The sequence below is a fragment of the Vicugna pacos genome, chromosome 6 (assembly GCF_048564905.1).
Source record: "Vicugna pacos chromosome 6, VicPac4, whole genome shotgun sequence".
Classification (NCBI taxonomy): Eukaryota; Metazoa; Chordata; class Mammalia; order Artiodactyla; family Camelidae; genus Vicugna; species Vicugna pacos.
Genome location: NC_132992.1, coordinates 9,029,544 through 9,048,242, shown reverse-complemented (window position 1 = coordinate 9,048,242; position 18,699 = coordinate 9,029,544). Strand labels below are relative to the sequence as shown.

General features: G+C 42.6%; 1 protein-coding gene across 2 annotated transcripts in view; it reads left to right on the top strand.

Annotated features, from left to right (window-relative positions):
- FAM81A (family with sequence similarity 81 member A) overlaps positions 1-17,798 on the top strand; it is a 55,226-nt gene extending 37,428 nt beyond the window's left edge. For both annotated transcript variants that reach the window (XM_072962324.1, XM_072962325.1), the window contains 5 exons: positions 2,874-3,003; positions 4,601-4,707; positions 10,895-11,030; positions 12,545-12,740; positions 15,484-17,798. In XM_072962324.1, the coding sequence (XP_072818425.1) occupies positions 2,874-3,003; positions 4,601-4,707; positions 10,895-11,030; positions 12,545-12,740; positions 15,484-15,608 (694 nt within the window). In that variant the 3' untranslated portion in view covers positions 15,609-17,798. The remainder of the gene's footprint in view (positions 1-2,873; positions 3,004-4,600; positions 4,708-10,894; positions 11,031-12,544; positions 12,741-15,483) is intronic.
- Positions 17,799-18,699: the final 901 nt, after the last annotated feature.

Below are 18,699 nucleotides of genomic sequence, written 5' to 3'. Positions count from 1 at the left end.
CTTAAAAGAAAAACAAGGGAATGATGACACAGGGTTCATGATGCTTACTTTCACTGGAGCAGTTATTAAAAAAATTAACTTAATAAAGTGACCCATGCAAGGACCAATGATGAGAGTGTGTCATGAAACAAGGATTAAGAGATTAATGATCATCCATTTTAATTATAAGAAGTTCAGCAAAAGAGAAATGTGGGGCGTCCTGAAAGTGTCTAATTGCTGCGTCTGAACTTCCCTGGGGGCTCCAGGAAGGTGTCGGTAAGGAGCTGACTTGCGTGCTTGGCTCTGAGGGATAAATAGTCACTAACCAGGCGAAGAGATCAGGGAAGAACATTCCAGAGAGAACAAAGTGAGTCAGGGCCTGGATGTGGGAGTAAGTTCAAAGCCCTGCGGCGCGATCGGTGTGGCTGAGCGCAGAGGGAGAAGGGGGCAGAATGTGGGAGATGGTGCACAGAGGTGGTGGGTCGGGACCAGCTCTTTCTGAGCATATTAAGGGATTTTGATTTTATCCTAAAACAGCAGGAAATTATTCAAGGGCTTTATACAGAATTGTATTTAGTTTGATTTTTTACTTGCTCACACTTGTTCCTTTGGGGCTGATACCTAGATTGAAAGGGACATAGAAATATATTCCTGTTTCAGGATTTGGGGTGTAAGCTGCCAAGATGCCCTCTAGAAAGCTTGTGAAATCCACTTTTCCACCTATAGTGTGTGATGTAGCCTGATTCCACACACTCCAGCATTGGGTATTAGCACTGAAAAAGATTTTCAATACAAAAGGACAATGTATAATTATTGCTTTAATTTGTATCAGTTTTATGGCAAATATTAAAAGTTTAAAAAATGCATGTATGCAGTTTGTCACATTGTGTTTTTAAATATATCTTAAATATTTAAAAATTTTTCCCTATTACATTTTTTTCTGGTACTACCAGAAAGGATTATAGCATTTTAACCAAATGACTAAGCTAAACAAGTTATTCAACTTGGAGAAAATGTGAGTCAGTACCACATGAGGACTCAAGAAGGTTGGAATAATTGAGCTGGTAGCTTACTTGCTTTGGAGTCTACAGAAAGTGAATTTTTCAAAAGATTTCTCAGTTGGCTCCCCATTGTTTCTTGCATCCTACTCCTTTCTGAGGGCTTTTCTTACTGAAGTACAGTATTTAGTGACTTTCAGTATGGGTGTGTGGGTGATACGTTCCTTAATCTTTGTGTGTCTGAAACTGTCTTTATCTTCATTTTGCACTTATTCTTGGTTGATAGGTTATTTCTCCTCAATCCTGAGAAGATGTTTCTCCAACATCTTCAGGTGTTTATTGTCTCCTGATACCTACTGGGTTCTGTCAGTCATTGTGTTACAGTCATTGGTGGCCTACCTGTCTTTAGCCTCTGGTTGCTTTTAAGATTTTATCTTTATCATGGGTTATCTAATTTGCACCCTGCTCTATTTATTTTTAATTACTCCAGTTTGTATTCACTGAACACTTTAAAAACTCGCATCTTTCTTTAGTCTTAGAAAATTGTCAGCACCTGCACTTCAAATACTGCTTCTATACCACCCTCTCCATATTTCTTCTGGAACTCCTCGACTTCTCTTGTGTTAGCATCTTTCTTTGTCCTCTGTCTTTCTTAACTGTCTTTTCATGTTTTGAGTCTCCATCTGTCTTTGCTGAATTCTGAGTGAGCACCTTGCTACTTGCTGACTTCTACTCCACTGATGCTGTCTTCAGTCTTGTCCAGTCTAGAGTCTGTCAGTTCCATGAAGAAAGCTGTTTAGTTTATATCTAGGATTTCTGATTTTTTTTCTCTTACCCACTTGTTCTTTTTTCATCTCTGCCTTTTTTTTTAATAGTTCACAGTTTTCTTGATGGATGTTAATCTATCTTTGTTTTTTTGTTTTTTTGTTTTTTTGGTTCCTTAGTTCCTTGCACATACGCATTTTACACTCATTTGACCCCAGGACATACATGTGAGTTGAAGGAAAGTAGCTAGAGTAGAGGCCATGGGAGTCTGGGCTCATGTAACTGACTTATGCCTTTGGGACCTGTGAGGCCTCACATCTATACATCCCTCCCCTTGAAGATGGAGTGCTGCCCATTTGCCCTCCTCTGTGGCGTGGTGGTCATGAAGGGCGGTCCAGGTGACGGGGTCACCCGGTGACCCCAGCCTAGGCACACTACCTCTGCTGGACCCCAGGAGCAAGTGGCAGCCACTTCTCAAAGCAGGAGTGACTGCGTCGAAACAGAGCATGACTTGGCTGTAAGCTCCTCGGGGGTCATTCTCTAACTCTCCTGTTAGGGTTGGACAAGAGGCTTTACCCGCCTCATCTGCCACAGAGACCGTGGGGAGCCTTTGAAACCACCCAGTTGTAAGGCCCGAGGGCAGGGCAGCGTGGACCAGCAGCAGAGCCTTCCCCTGGCCTGGACCCCACTCAAGGCAGCAGCCTCGTGGGGGTTCGGTAAAAGGCTGGGAGCAGTGCTTTCGCATGTGGGAGAAGCTACCTCAGAACCCAAAGGGGCCCCGAACTTGAGAGGGCGGAGGTGGCACTGAAGAGAGACGGGCCACACCCAGCTCGCTCCATAAGCTTTCTGTAACTGGGCTCTCACCGTGTGCTCAGCTTTGTACTCGTGAGCATCGTAAAGCCTTTGCTCCTCTGATGGTTACGCCTTTAGGCAGACTAGGCCGCATCCCTGTGGTTTAACTTGAAATCCATGATGAGAGCAGCTCTCTGAATTCACGCGAATCTCTTTGAAAAAGAGTGACTCACAGTGAGATTTCTTTGAGCGCGGTGGTGCATTGCATAGTTCGGGAGGAAGCCCCAGTGCGTGTTTTAAAAATCTAGTAAGAATTAGCTTTGTTGTCTGCCCGGACAGGTGTGACGCCAGCATTGCGCGGCTCTCTGCGGAGCACAAAAGCACGTGCGAGGGCCTCCAGCACTTGAACAAAGAGCAGCAAGCCGCCAAGCTTCTCCTGGAAACGAAGATCAAGGACGCAGAGGGACAGGTAGGGCCCGTTTCAGCTGGCTCTCCGAGAGGGGGTGACTTGCTCTTTTCTAAGAATAACAGGAGAAACGAGATGGGGCACCCTGCGTAAGCATCTCCTTCATTTCTTCCTTCTGTTTCACCGGGGTGACCCTTCATACGTCTGGCGACCAAAATGCCAAGATTTTTCGGAACAATCCTAATTGTAAAGATTCTTTCCCCCTCGTCCCTCAAACAATTAATGTGTCCCAGAAATTCTAAATTCTGTCTCCAGAACTACCTCCCGCACAGGTAAGGGGTCAAAGCATTGTTTCACATGCCTCTCGTCCCAGTTTTGGGTTCAGGAAGTAGTTACTGTATTCATGGGACTTGGTGGGCTGCCTCGGCACACAGTTTGTATGTGGGGAAAAATTAGAACAAAGCTGTAGGGCAGGCTGGCTCATAGATTTCAGAGGCTTCCACCTTGAAATTCACAGATTAGCTTCTCAAAGCAAAACTTTTGGTTGCTTTTTGGCCACTTGGAAGTTTCCCTTTGTCACAATGTGGCCCGTCTTCTAGGACTTTCCCTGCAGTGTCTGCTTGCCTCTTCATTTGAAGGGAGGCTGTTCCAGTAAAATGGGGTGTCTGGTCAGTTTGTTGGGTTAAACATGCTTGTGTCCTGACAACCTCCAACCAGAATCGAAAGCTGCTCATGTAAAAAGCACAGTTATTATGGAATCATGGGGAAAAGGGGGTACAGTGACATGACAAGTCCAATAATTTTCTGTAAAGAAAAGTGAGGACAGAATTATTACATCAGAAAATAGTTGCTAAGGAAATACGAAGCTTTCTGGTAGCCAAACCAAGTAGAAAAACACATAGAAATCCATGAAAAGAGATGTGCTTTTCCTTTGCTCCAGATCTGATAAATACTTAACTCCAGGAATCTTGAAGTAAGGAACACTGAGTATCAGTTCCTTAACTTCAGATGGAATTATTGCAGAAAATAAAGGCATTTCGTAGAGGACTAGTTTTGTATTAAATTTCAGTAAAAAGATGAGGGAAATGAGTAGGTAGTGGGAGAAAGGAGTAAGGGGGTTATAGTTTAAGAGCTGTATTTTCAGGAGGGAATAGCTCAGTAGTAGAGTGCGTGCTTAGCATGCATGGGGGCCTGGATTCGGTCCCCGGTACCTCCATTAAACATAAATAAATAAACCCAATCACCCCCAAAGCCACCCCCACCCGCAAATTGTATTTTCTGGTAACTTACTTTGATGCGGAGGTAAATCTGGAATTTTGATGGATTTTGTAAGTGATAAGAATGCCATTCTCTGCGACTAGCAGCCTCCCTAATGGTAGAAATTCCTGGTTAAAAAGGACTTGTGTTTTGTGCCAGCAGGTGGAAGTAGTGGTCCCCGGCAGGAGCTGGGCTTGCCCATCAGAGACCTGTAGTCGAGTGCTATTGGTCTGGATTTTTTGTGGATGTGTATGAAAGAAAATGGAGACATGAGTTTATTAAAATGAATTTACTGAAATTAGATTGAATTTAATTTAAGACTAGAATACCGCTTACTACTGTTTTCTGAAATTGCCTCTGAAAAGGTTTGCTGGAACATTGACAAGCAAAGTTTCTTTTCCAGATTTCTCAGCTTTTGAACAGAGTGGACTTGTCAATATCAGAGCAAAGCACCAAACTGAAGATGTCCCACAGAGACAGTAACCACCAGCTTCAGCTCTTGGACACTAAGTGAGTAGTCAACTTAGAAACATCTGTTTCGGGTGAAGTTCTCTGTGAGCTTACTACGGAGTTTTTTGTTTGTTTGTTTCCTTTTGGTTTTGGTTAATTGCATAAACAAAGCGAAAACTGTAATGGAAGTTCACAGGAAAAGTTTCCTTATAGGTATGTTACCACTTTGCCTTCCTAATTATTCTTCTTAGTGGCTGGATAATAATCCATCTGTTCATTCAGTAAGTATTTCTTGAACCTGGCCTGGGTGCTGAGGGTCCAGTCAGGGAGGAAAACGGGCCCTGTTCTTACCCTGGTGGAGCTGGTGGTCTGGGGAGTCGATGAATGTCACTCACACAATGACGTGAATGAGTATCTGCTGTATTATTACTAATGGTGCTAAGTGCTTTGAAGGAAAGGCACACAGTTGTGGGAGACAGAATAATGGTTCACCCAAATATCACGTCCTAATCTCTGTCAGTATGTTATGGAATATTGTACAGCAAAAGAGATTTTGCAAATGTGACTGAGGTAAAGGTCTTAAGATGAGGAGATGATACCGTATCATCTGGGTAAACCCGCTGTCACCCTACGGTCCCTGTAAGAGAGGGGCAGGAGGGTCAGAGTCGAGAGGGACGGGCATGTGACAATGGGAGCGGAGATTGGAGTGACGTGCTCTGAAGATGGGGGTGGGGGCCACGAGCCACGGAAGACACGTGGCCTCTAGAAGCTGAGAAAGACAAGGGAACGATTCTCCCCTCAGAGCCTCCAAGAAGGGACCACGTCTGCTCATACCCCGATGTCAGCCCAGTAAAACCGATTTCAGACTTCTGGCCTTCAGAACTGACAGGGAATAAAGGTGCTGTTGTAAGCCACCAAGTGTGCGGTGATCTGTCATAGCAGCTCCGAGACACTAAAACAGCAGTGCTGTGAGAGTGAGTAACGGAGGCCTGCGGGGGGGGCCTTCTTGAGGAGGCCACGTTCGGAGTGAATGGCGTTCAGTGGATGAAGAGCGAGATGAGAACACGGGAGATGGAGTAGCCTGGCGTGGGAGGAGTGTGACAGGCAGGGAACCGCAAGGTGGCCCGAGCAGAGTGTGAGGGTGGGGAGCGAGGCCGGAGTGGAGGCAGGCCGGCGTGCAGGGCCTCACGTGTGGACCACGTTCAGGACTCTGTATCTCTTTCTTTAGAGCAGAAGCGCCATTGGAGACTGTCAGGCAGGCAGAGTGATACAGTCAGATTTATGTGTCATTTTTAAAATGGCCTTGATTGCAGCTGGGAGAGGGATCACAAAGGGCTGTGGCAGAGACGGGGACATGAGCTGGGGGCCTTGTCGCAGCCGTGTCGGTGAGAGAGGTCTGCACTGGGGGGTGCTGAGCTGTCTGGTTAGGACACTAATTAATTAATGTGTTGTCCTTTCCCTTTGTGTCACAGTGGTGTTTTAAACTGTACTTGCCCACCGTGAAACTCACCTGCTGCTCTTCTGCTCAATCGCAAAACTATACACTTTTCCCTGTCGTGACTCTTCCTGAGCTTGGCATTTTCCTGCCAGAGCAGAGCCAAAGCAACCGTATATGACTCTATATGTATGTGTGTGTCTGCATGTATTTGACTTAATATGTATTTTTAAAATGTTATTTATTTGGGGGGGGCAGTTAGGTTTATTTATTTATTTATTTACTTATTTATTTATTTTTAATGGCGGTACTGGGGATTGAACCCAGGGCCTCATGCTTGCTAAGCATGTGCTCTACCACTGAGCTATACCCTCCTCCATATTTTTTTTTAATTGAAATACAGTCAATTACAGTGTGTCCATTTCTGGTGTACAGCACAATGTCCCAGTCATGCGTATACATCCATGTATTCGTTTTCACATTTTTTTCCGACAAAGTTTATTACAAGATACTGAACAGAGTTCCCTGTGCTATACAGAAGAAACTTTTTTATTTTTATATATAGTAGCTAGCATTTGTATATCTCAAACTCCTAAATGTATCCCTTCCCGCCCCCTTTCCCTAGTAACCATAATATTGTTTACTATGTCTGCAAGTCTGTTTCTGTTTTGCAGATGAGTTATGTTTTTTAAAGATAACTTCAATATGGAACTTTGTTAGAGATTTGTGGAAATTTTAAATTAATCATTCTCCTGGTTCTTATATCTCACTGTCTCCCTGTTTAATGCCATTTCAGGGTTTGTGGCTGATTTAAGAGGAATTCTCTTATAAAAACCATGTTCTCTTTCCTCTGATTATCTGTATTTATATCATTATTGAGTTGTGTCACCATTTCTCATAGCTCCTACAAGCTTGCCAAGTACAGAAAGTCCTCTCCTATCCCCTTCCTTTCATCACACAGGAAGAAAATCAACACCTTAGTATTTTTTTTTCCTTCTGTGAATAATTTCCTTAGGAGATAGTACTAGTCACCAGGCATGAACATCTTTATTTTACTTCCTACAATGTAAAACTCTAGAAGTCCAGACACAGCAGCTGTTCACAGAGGAAATGGGACCAAGCCTGGTGCCTGTGTGAGGTACAAGGACAGACTGGAGACCCAGTAGGTGAGGCCCTGGTTAGATGAACTAGGAAAAAACCATTCCACAAAGAGATCATAAGGAGACTTACCTGTCTCTGTCTTGATTCTGGGTAGGGGCAAAAGATACTCTGAAAATTCAGGACCACAACACAACCTTTATATGGATTTAGAGTTAGAATTCACATTACTCAAGCACCTTGAAGAAAACCACAGTAGATAATTTGTCTTCGAATGATCTTGGTTTGATAATGGTCTGAGATGCCTGGCAGAAGCCAAAGTAAATACGTAGTCTTTACATCTTCCCAGAGACAGATGAAGTTCTAAGGAACATGAATGTACCATCAAAAACTGAAGAACGACACAAGGAAAGACACAAATATAATAGAATGAGAAGAAGCAACAGTAAACAGAATCAGACTTCTAAATAATGCATATATAGGGATTACTGGATAAAATAAGTATTCGTGTGTGTGTATGTATGTGTGAGTAGTCACACATACATTTTGAAAGTATGACTAAGGAATAGAGCATATTAAAAATGATCTGTTGGAATTGACAAATAAACAAATAGAGCTTCTACAAAATATAATAATGTAAAATAAAAGCTGTAACCTCTTGGGGGGCCCAAACAGTGACCCCAGGCAGCCTTGGAGCCCAGCCTACGGGCCCACCCGATTGTTGAGCAGAGCCTTCTGCTTTGCCCAAGCTGGGAACCCATCCAACAACTCCTCCCAAAAGCAGAACATACCCTGCGACCTGACCTGACTAAGGAGCCCAGACAGGCACCCCAACTGACCACAGAGCACAGCCTGCAGCTCCACCCAGCTGCAGGGTACAGCTGGTGGCCCTGCCTGACCGGGGATCCTGGCCAGCGACCTTACTCAACAGTCAAGCACACGCAGCAGCCTGCCCAGTCACGGAGCATAGCCTGAGCACCCCGCCCCCCGCCCAATCACAGAATCCAGCCAGCAGCACTGCCCTGCCAGGGAGCACAGCATCCCCACCTGGCCAGAGGTAATTACAGAGCCCAGTTAGTGGCTCCAGTTGATGCCCAGCCAGCATCCCTGCTTGAATGGGGAGCCATACGACAGAGCATGGGCAGCAGCCCTGCCCAACTGGAGACCTAACAGACATACACAGAACACTCCACGCAACAGCAGCAAAATACACATTCCTCTTAAGTGCGCACAGAACGTTCTCAGGTTAGATCATATGTTAGGCCACAAAACAAGTCTTAACAAATTAAAGAGGTTGAACTCATATTAAGTACCTTTTCAAGTCAAAATGGTATAAAACTAAAAATTAACGATAGGAGAAAATTAGGAAAATTCACAGATACATGGAAATTAAACAACACACTCCTGAACATGCAATGGGTGAGAAGAGATAAAAAGGGAAATTTTAAAACCCTTGAAACAAATGAAAATGGAAACACAACATACCAAAACTTATGGGATGCTTGCTGCAAAAGCAGTTCTATGAGGAAAGTTGACAGTGATAAACACTTATATTAAGAAAAAAGAAAGATGTGGACTAAACAACCTAACTTTGTACTCAAGAAATTAGAAAAAGAACTAAGCCCAAAAAATAGCAGGAAGAAGGTAAATAATAAAGATTAGCCCAGAAATCAATTAAATAGAGAATAGAAACAATTGGGGGAAAAATCAACAAAACTATTTGATAAATTTAAATAGACAAAACTTTAGCTACACTGACCAAGACAAAAAGGAGGCAAATAAATAAAATTATAAATGATCGAAGAGGTGCCCCAACTGACACCACAGGAATACAGAGGATCGTGAGAGGCTACTATGAGTAATTGTATGCCAACAAATTGGATAACTTAGAAGAAATGGATACATTCCTGGAAACAACCTGCTAAGACTGAATCATGAAGACATAGGAAATCTGAACACACCAATAATGAGTAAGGAGATTGAATCAGTGATCAAAAACCAGGACCAAGTGGCTTCACGGGTGAATTCTAACAGGCATTTAAAGAATTAATGCCAGTCATTCTCAAATTCTTCCTAAAGGTTGAAGGGAAAGGAACACTTCCAAACTCATTTCGTAAGTGCAGCATCACCCTGATACCAAAGCCAGATACAGACACTACAAGAAAATTACTGGCCAGTATCTCTGAGAACATAGATGTAAGAATCTCCACAGAATGCTAGCAAACCGAATTCAACAGCACATTAAAAGGGTCATACAAACCAAATGGGATTTATCCCTGGGATGCAGGCGTGGGTCAGTGGACACAAATCAATCAATGTGATGCATCACATTAACAGAATGAAGGATAAAAATCACGTGATCATCTCAGTAGATTTGGAAGAAAGCATTTGACAAAATTCAACGTTATAGTAGAAGTCTTAGCAGTTTGAGTATAAAAGGGCTGTACCCCAACATAATAAAGGCCATATATGACAAGCCCATGGCTAGTATCACGCTCAGCGATGAAATTCTGAAAGCTTTTCCTCTAAGATCAGAAACAAGGCAAGGATGCCCACTCTCACCACTGCTGTTCAACATCGTGCTGGAAGTCCTAGCCAGAGCAATGAGACAAAACGAAAAAGAAAAGAAAAAAAAGAAAAAGTCTTCCAAACCAGAAAAAAAAGAGGCAGTTATCCCTGTTTGCAGATGGTACACTCTTATATAGAGAAAACCCTACAGGCTCCACCAAAAAAACTGTTAGAATAAATGAATTCAGTAAAGCTGCTGCGCTGCGTGGTCAGTCTCCCTGGTCAGGTGGGGCTGCGGGCGGAGTTCAGCAGTTGGGCGGGGCTGCTGGCTTGCCCTCCCGTCCAGGTAAAGCTGAGAAGCCTTGTTTTTGACGATCTGACCAGGAAGTTTACGTATCACTTCTCCATGTGTTCCGTTGCCCGACTTAGTTATATGGCCACACCGAGCTGCCAGAGAGGCTGGGAAAGGTAGTCTTGGCTAGGCAGCCGTGGACCCAGTTCACATTTGAAGGTTTCTTAATAGGGAAGAAGAGGAGAGCAGATAGTGCAGGTAATTAGGGACGTCTACCACAGTGCGTGTTCGTTTTATTTTAAGCCATATATATTCTTTTGTACCTTTATTATGTTTCACAATAAAAATACTTTAAAAGGGCAGCAAGCATGGGATTTATTTTAAGGTATTTAGGAAGGGAGAGGACTATAGGAATGGAAGATTGGGTTGCGGGTTTTTTCCTCTTAATTTTCTCTTTGATTTAAATTAAGAAATATCTGTGTGGGGCAAGAGCAGTTTGGAGAACATTAGAGAGAAAGGAAACCAGGCTCCTGTTCGGAGGAAAAGCCCAGGGCAGGAGGGGAGCCTGGAGGGGGAGTCAGGATACTGTGTCCCCTAAGCCAGCAGCACTTGGACCCTCTGAACTGCAAAGATGAGCACCTGGCCTGGCTCTGCATCACCGTGTGACACCCCAGTGCCCACACATTGCTGTCTCTGCATGGGGAGGAAGTATGACCAGGTGCTTTTCCCTTATAGTCTCCCTCCCTCTTCCCTTCCCAGTTTAGTGCTAAATGCAATTCTGAGAAATAGGTAAGCATATAATCCTGAGTGAGCTGAACTGAATGCTGACACACTTACGAGGGATTTGATAGAGACTGAAGTTATTTGATGTCGTTTTAAAATTGTTTTACCTCTAACTTGCTTTCTTCTTTTAGATTTAAAGGTACAGTTGAGGAACTCAGTAACCAGATTTTATCTGCACGGAATTGGTTGCAACAGGAACAAGAACGGATAGAAAAAGAACTTTTACAGAAAATCGATCAGCTTTCCTTGGTTGTTAAGGAAAACTGTGTAGGTATAGCAATAACAGAGTAAAGTCCTTCGGTGGGACCTGCCGTGCTGGAATACTACGTAGTAAATTACCATTCATTTATTTCACACCTATGTTAAGCTGTTCAGTTGTTTCTTGCCTTAGAATCTATCTCCATGGTTCGTGTTGAGTCTTTGTGTTTGCTACATTTAGAGATGGAGCACTTTGACTGGTTTTGGTTAACAAAGGCTAAGTAGACAGTGTCAATACTTTGAGCTAAGAGGAGCCTAAGTCAAGACTAAAACTAACAATTAGAAACTTACATCTTAGTTTCTTTTAATTTCATGATCTGGTAAAAAGTGTTGACTGGATTTCTTCCTCCAGGCCCCTCCTCACGCTATAATGCCAGTGTGAGATGTCAAAATGTAACCTATAAACAGAATCCATCATTTTCTTCTTCACCTTTCTCTTCACCCCGCTCTCCCACAGAACTACTCAGAAACCGTATCAAGAAAGCCTTGCATATATGCTTGAGACACAGATGTTTCTTGGTTTGGTATTCTAGCCTGACCATTGCCCTTTCCCTCCTGTTTTCTTGCACTGCTTCCTCCCCTGGGACTTTGATGGAGCATCAGTGACTGGTGCAGATTGCATCTCTGACTCTGCTCTCTCTCTCTCAGTGCCGAGCTGTTGAATTGCAGACTCTGCACTGAACACAGCAAGAGAGTTTTGTCATGCTGTAGCCCACTTACAGCTTTGTGTTTGTAGTCCTGGCCTCTAAAGCTTGCCTAAGGCCCAAGATGCCCATAAAAACCAAGCATGGTGACGAGGAAAGGAAAGAAAATATCCTATTTCAAATATTTGTGTCCCCACATTTTTTTAATCAGATCTACTGGTTGATTTACTTGGATTCATAATAATACATTGTAGACTTCTGGATCTCTGGATCACTATTGTTTCATGTAGATGGGTTTAATAACTAACAGTGAACTCCAGGATAATGGTGGCTTTAATATGGTAGAAGCTTACTAATCTTTCATATAAAAATAGTCTGGGTGTAGGGATTGCAGGGCTGTTGTGGCAGCTTGTCAGTCCTAAGTGGCCCATGATCTTTCTGGCGTAACTCTCTGCCAGACCTACAGTGACCCTTGTGCTCATAGTTCAAGATGGCTGCTAGAGCTCCAGCCATTACATCTGAATTCCAGGAACAGAAGGAAGAAAAAAGAGGCAAGGCTATGCCTCAGCTACTTTTTTAACTTTTCTGGGAAGCTGTGCATATGTTTGTACTTCCATCTCACTGGCCAGAACTTAATCATATGGCCACAGCCAACTCAGGAGACAATAGAAAAGGTAGTCTTTATCCTGGGTGACCTTATACCCAGCTGAACACTGGGGGTCTGTTACGGAACAAGGGGAGGCTGGATGCTGGGGTGAGCAACAAGCAACCTTTGCGATTCTGTTCCCTGCAGATTGTTGTTAAATGATACTATGACTGATGCGAATGCAATACAGACTCTTTGGAATAATCAAGTGCCGTTCTTATCATGGATCTCAGGGAGCCAGCGAAAGGGACATGGAGAAGAAGCTCAGCCAGATGTCAGCCAGACTGGACAAAATAGAAGAGAGTCAAAAGAAGAACGTGGAGGGGCAGAGGGCAAAGCAGGAAGAAGACAAGGTGCACGGGCGCATCAGCAAGCTGGAGCTACAGCTGAACGAGGACATGAAGGAGATGAAAGCGGAGGTTGACGCGGGTAGGCCAGCAAGGGCGCGGTGCTCGTGGTTCATTTCCTGTTTCATTGAAAAGCCAATTAATTAGTATCTCCTACAGCTGCCTGCGAGCCTGGCTGGTGAAATGCCCTGAGGTGATTTTCTAAGTGGCTGTGCTGTATTGAGCTAAAATGCTGTTTCAGGGAATAGCAGATACAGACTACTCTGTACAGGCTAGGTAAAGAGCAGAATCCTGCTGTGTCGCACAGAGAACTGTATTCAATAGCTTATAATAACCTATAATGAAAAACAGTGTGAAAAAGGATACGTATACGTATGTGTAACTGACTCACTATGCTGTATACCAGAAACTAACACAACATTGTAAATCAACTAAACTTTAGTAAAAAAAAAAGTTTCAACTCCAAGTACACGAAAATGGATACACCTCGAGAGACAGGCAGACTGAACTAAAGTCGCTTAGCTTTCAACTGATGTGCTTTCTCTTTAGTGCTATCTGCAGAGTCTTCTCTGGTCCTAGCCAAGGTCAGCACGTCTCGGGAATAAGCACCTGTCTTTGAGGGGCCTCTGAAGGCTCATTTTTCACTGCTGGCTGTGTCCCACCGCCGCAATGAATGATTCTTCTCTACTCAGCAGTCCACGGGGCCCATTCATTCACACTTGTTTGAAAACATCAGAGCTGATTTCAGGTTCTGAAGTGCTGTCAGATAAAGAAGGGATTGGATTTACACTCTGAGCCCAGGAATACAGAAATGGGACCAGTAACAGGAAGTTACTTGAAGGCAGATTTTAACCCAGTATGAAGCAGAAGCATCAACAGTGAATGGTCTTAGAAAGACACTGGTGGTTTGTGAGCCCAAGAGCCCTTTTTTGGGGGGGGTGTAATTAGGTTTATTTGTTTATTTATTTTTAATGGAGGTACTGGTCGAGTATGTGCTCTACCACTTGAGCTGTAACCCCCTCACCCTGCCAAGCCCTTTACTGAAGTATTCAAGTGGAGTCTGGTTGATCGTGATTAGGAAAGAGAAGACAGTCTGGTAGTGTGGAAGGGAGGACTAAATGATCTCCTAACCCCTTTAAATTCTGTGATTCTGTGAATTTTCTTCATGGAAATGTTATATTTTGGCCACATGGAAACAAAAGTAGGTTGCTGTCCCAAGGATGATTTTGCTATCCCAAAAACTATTTTATTTAAGGAGAAGCCTCAATTTTATTTATGAGTTGGAGAACTTGTGAAGATAAAAATGAATTTTCTTTCTCGGTCTTTTGTGCTATTCAAATATGGTATTCGAATATTTCATCGATGGTTAACTTTGCATCATTTTCTGAGCAGATTTACTATCAGCTATACAGCTTCTTACTAAGATTGTTAATATTTAGTACCTAATAAGAAATACATATGAGCCTTTTAAAATTCAAAATATTTATAAAAATAATACACTTCTTAATGGAGAATTATAAAGCACAAAATGTTAAAAAAAAAAACCTTCTATCACCCAGAGGTCATTTTTGTGTATATCTTTCTATACATATAGGATATATATATTATATATATATACACATATTATATATTATATATTATATATATATAATGCTTTTTCAAATGAAAGCTCATGGAATACGTGCTGATCTATAACCTACCCTTTTATTTGATAGTATGGTGTATCTTTCCATTCAGTAAGAACATTATTTTTATTTTTTAGAACATTATTTTTAATGAGTAATTTTTATACCTCTTTTTTCATGAACTGTTATATAAAGAAAATTTTCTGAGAGAAAATTCTAAATTTACTAATGAAGATGAGGTCTTTTTGGCATTTATTTTAAAAACCAATAGGAATACAGAAAAATATGAAGTGACCTTTTGATGGGGAATTTTTCCTATTTTTAGCTTTTTATTTTGAAATAATTGCAAATTTAGAAAAACTGTAAGTCTAGTCCAAAAACCCTACATATGTTTCACTTAGAGTCACCAATTGTTAACATTTTGGAAATCTGCTTTGTGTGTGTGTATGTGTGGTGTTGTGTATGAATATAATTTTTTTCCTGAGTCATTTGGGAGTAAGTTAAGTTGCAGAAGTCAGGATGCTTTTTCTTTTTTATTATTTCAATATATATACACTAAGAACAAGGACATTCTCTTAAAGAACTATAGTACAAAGTAATACCGATGAAACATCTTTCAGTAATCAATTTTCACATTTGACCATTGTTTCCTTCCCAGCAAACCTTCCTCAGTCCAGGTTCTAATCCAGAGTCACACATCGTATTTCGTTATCATGTTTCTTTATTTAGTCTCTTTGAGTCTCAATCAGTTCTGCAGTGATGTGGACATCATTAAAGAACACAGGCCAGCATTTTGTGGCATGTCCTACAGTCTGGTTCTGTTTTGCTTCCTCTTAATTAGATTCTGGTTGTGCATTTTGGACAGACGTGCCACAGAACTGATCTGTCCTTCCTGGGGTATCTTACCAGGGGGTATATGATGCTGGTTTTTCCCACAGTTGGTGAAGTTAGCTTTGATCTCTTGGTTAAAGATGTGTCTGTCAGATTTCTCCACTGTAATATGTCCTCTTTCCCTTTATATCTGTAGGGAGATACTATGAAACCATGTAACGCTCCTGTTTCCCATTAAACTTTTAATCCATTAGTGTTAGTGTCTATTGACAGCTTTTGCCCAAATCAACGATTACTATATGCTACAGGATTTGATACAGCATTTTTTAAGAAAATATTAACTCTTGTGAAATTTCTCTCTTCTTAAAGGGTTTACAGCCATCTATGAAAGCATAGGATCCCTCAGGCAAGTTCTCGAAGCTAAGATGAAGCTGGACAAGGACCAGTTACAGAAGCAAATCCAACAGATGCAGAAGCCGGAAGCTCCCATGTGAAGGGACCTGGGACACGGACCTCAAAAGTGGTTGTGCCCGTGGGGCTGGAGCTGGATACCTCCTGTAGCCAGGCTGTCGCTGCATTCAGGATTGTTCCGTTCATGGCGTGCATGTGCCAAGAAATGTGTTTTCGTGAGTCTCAATGTTTACCTTGAGTCTTGAAAACACTCTTTAAAAGTATTAAGTACAATTTTTACCACTTTATTCCACTTATCTAAATTCAATGGAATATCTTCCTTGCCCTGGGTTTTGAAAGGCTTTTGTCCCCTTCATTTTATGAATGAAAAGACTTGAAACAATTTTCCTTCAGTGCTTGATGCTCTAAGACTTTACTATTTTGAAAAATGTCATGGTGATTTTTTTACATTAAGAAACTAATGAGTTGTCACAGGGGCGTGTCGCTCCTCACCCTAAATTAAGAGAATGCCCTGATAGACTAGAATTCAACCTTTGAGTTGAGTCCATAGTTGGATTTTATTATTGTTGTCTGTGCATTTCTTATATTGGTTATCTTCTTGTAAATCTGTCTTTTGTAGGGGGATGGGATTTAACATTTAGGGGGAAAAAAACCCCACCGTGTGTGCAGTGAAAATAGTTTAAAAGTTGATAACTGCCATGTAGATTACAAATTAAAATGGAAACTTAATACAGTTATCTAAATCACACAAGGCACAGTATCTACATCGACCACCTAGTTGTAACAGGTTTTAATATGAACAACTTTTTTCAACTATCCACAGCCTGTACAGTGACAGCCATATATTCAGTAATGGAATTGTGGTTAATAGCCTGTTTATTACACTTTCAATTCATCATAATAGGATGTGAGAATTTTTCAGGCTTTCGGAGCTCCTCTCTAAATTTTTCCAAAATTGCTACAAAGTGCTAAGATTTATATACACTTATTGTGACTGTATCCTTGTGCCTTGGTTTTACCAGTCAATGCACTGTACCCTGTAAAAGGTTTACAGACAAAATAGAAGGCATGATGACACATCAGAATTATGATGTAAAAATCGGATCCTATGTATTTTTTAAATGTTCTAAGACTTTTATCAGTTAAGGCATTAACCATTCACTATTATTAACGGAATAGAAATTCATACTTTTGTATTGGCCAGGGACTCAGACTGATAACTGCATTTATAATAACGTCAAGAAACTGTCATTTTGAGCAACTTCGTAGATGATGGGTGTTTTATTTTTAATCTCCACATTTGATCAGTCATTGAAGATTGGCACCAGCGCTGCGTGTTCACCTATGTACGTAAAAACTGAGAGTGAGACACACCGTTCTAGACTGTGAGGGTGCCCAGGGAAAAAGAAAACAGGAATACTTTGAAAATTTTAAAAACATTTTTTTTTTGTCTGCCAAGGACTCAGGAAAATTAAGGCATTTTTTATTTCAGGATAAATTGTACATGAAATCCCTGACTGGCTGTTACTGTTTACCCATGTGAATTGTGCTGCTGAAGTACATAAGCGTTTACCCTCACTGGCTTGACAAAAAAAAATGTTTTTTAATTTGGACCTGAGAAGTCATATAAGGAACACGTCACCCAACACATATTTCCTTATTTTGTCACGAATCTTTGCATCTTTATATAGGAAGACTGTTCCCACTTAATGAAAAAACAAAGAGGTGAATGTTCTTTAGCAATCAGAAAGTGAGTTTCTTTTCGTGATAGAGGAACCGTGTTTAGCACAGTTCTCCACGTTTAAGCACAAACCACAGCCCAGAGACTCACGGCCCCTCCAGCGTCTCTCTCTTCTGGGGCCTCCAAGGAGGAAGAGTCGGCACCTGTCACACCTGGGAGGAGGACACCGGCTGGACTCGGGTCCAGGGTGACAGGAGTGGGTCATGCTCAGCTGCCTGCTGAACCGCTGAGACGCTTCCGATGCTGCCAACCCCACGTCGGAGCTCTGGTGGGTCTTCCACCCTGGCTGCAAGTTGGAATCTCCCGGGAAGTGCAAAAAGCTGCCGCCGCCCGGGCTACCCCCTGGTCCAGCGAAGTTGGAACCTCCAGGAGGGGACGCAGGCGGCAGCATGTGTCAGAGGCGCCACCCCCCCAGGGTGACTCACGTGTTGTGAGCCCCCCAGTCGACAGCGTACTCTTATCACCAAAGTTGAAATGAGAATCAGCTTCCCTGTTCTTTCCTTTACCAGAAATTTGCAATAAAAAGAATAAAACTGCCAAAACACTGTGGTAGATGATTTTTAAATTTGAGTCATTCAGTGTGAAGCGAAAATTTAGTTCCTCTTACCTTTCCGTGGAAACCCTTTGGTGGTTGCACTCAAGTGCTCTGCGTCCAGGCAGACCTGCTGGCAGCTGGAGAGTCACGGGGAGCTGCTCCGTCCGGCAGTCTCCGGGGCTACGGGCACCTTCTCGCCTCTGGAATAACAGCAGCTGGCAGCCTCTAGTGTGCTCTGCGTGCCCATGCTGGACCTAGGTGTGTGTGAACTCCATTCATGATAACGAGGTAGGTACTATACATTTGCCCATTTTACGGATGAGAAAACTGAGTCATGTAAAGGTTAAGCAACTTGCCGCAAATCCTGCAGCTTGCAAGTGGCAGCCATGATTCAAACTGCACACCCTACTTCTGCAGTCTGGCCACCTAACCAGTACACCCTACCTCTAAAGACACATCCTTGCCTCCCACATAACTCGGGCTTCCCAGGCCACCGACTCCAGGCCCATCTCTGTGTGAACTTGCGGTCTGGACATCTGAGTTCTTTTGCATTTTAAATGCCCTGTTTCCAAATACCTAAGAGAGGCAGTCTTATTAGCTTTGCTTGGGTCAGATGTCTTCCTCTGGTTGTATCAGCAGAGCTGCGGTCAGCTGGTGCCACAGAACTGGAAGGTGACAGGCGTTTCATCGTGTGTGCTTGGGTGTCCTAGGTAGTGGACTGTGGCTCTGCGCACTGGGAGAGGGGCTGTGCTGGGTGAGTACAAAGCAGAATAGGAAAGACACCTCCTTCTAAACTGTGGTCATCACACTGGGCTTTCAGCCTGAAAAAAACCCCCCAAAACCTACAAACCACTCAGGACATCCTAGAAATTCAACCAAAACTATGTAGAGTTTTTCT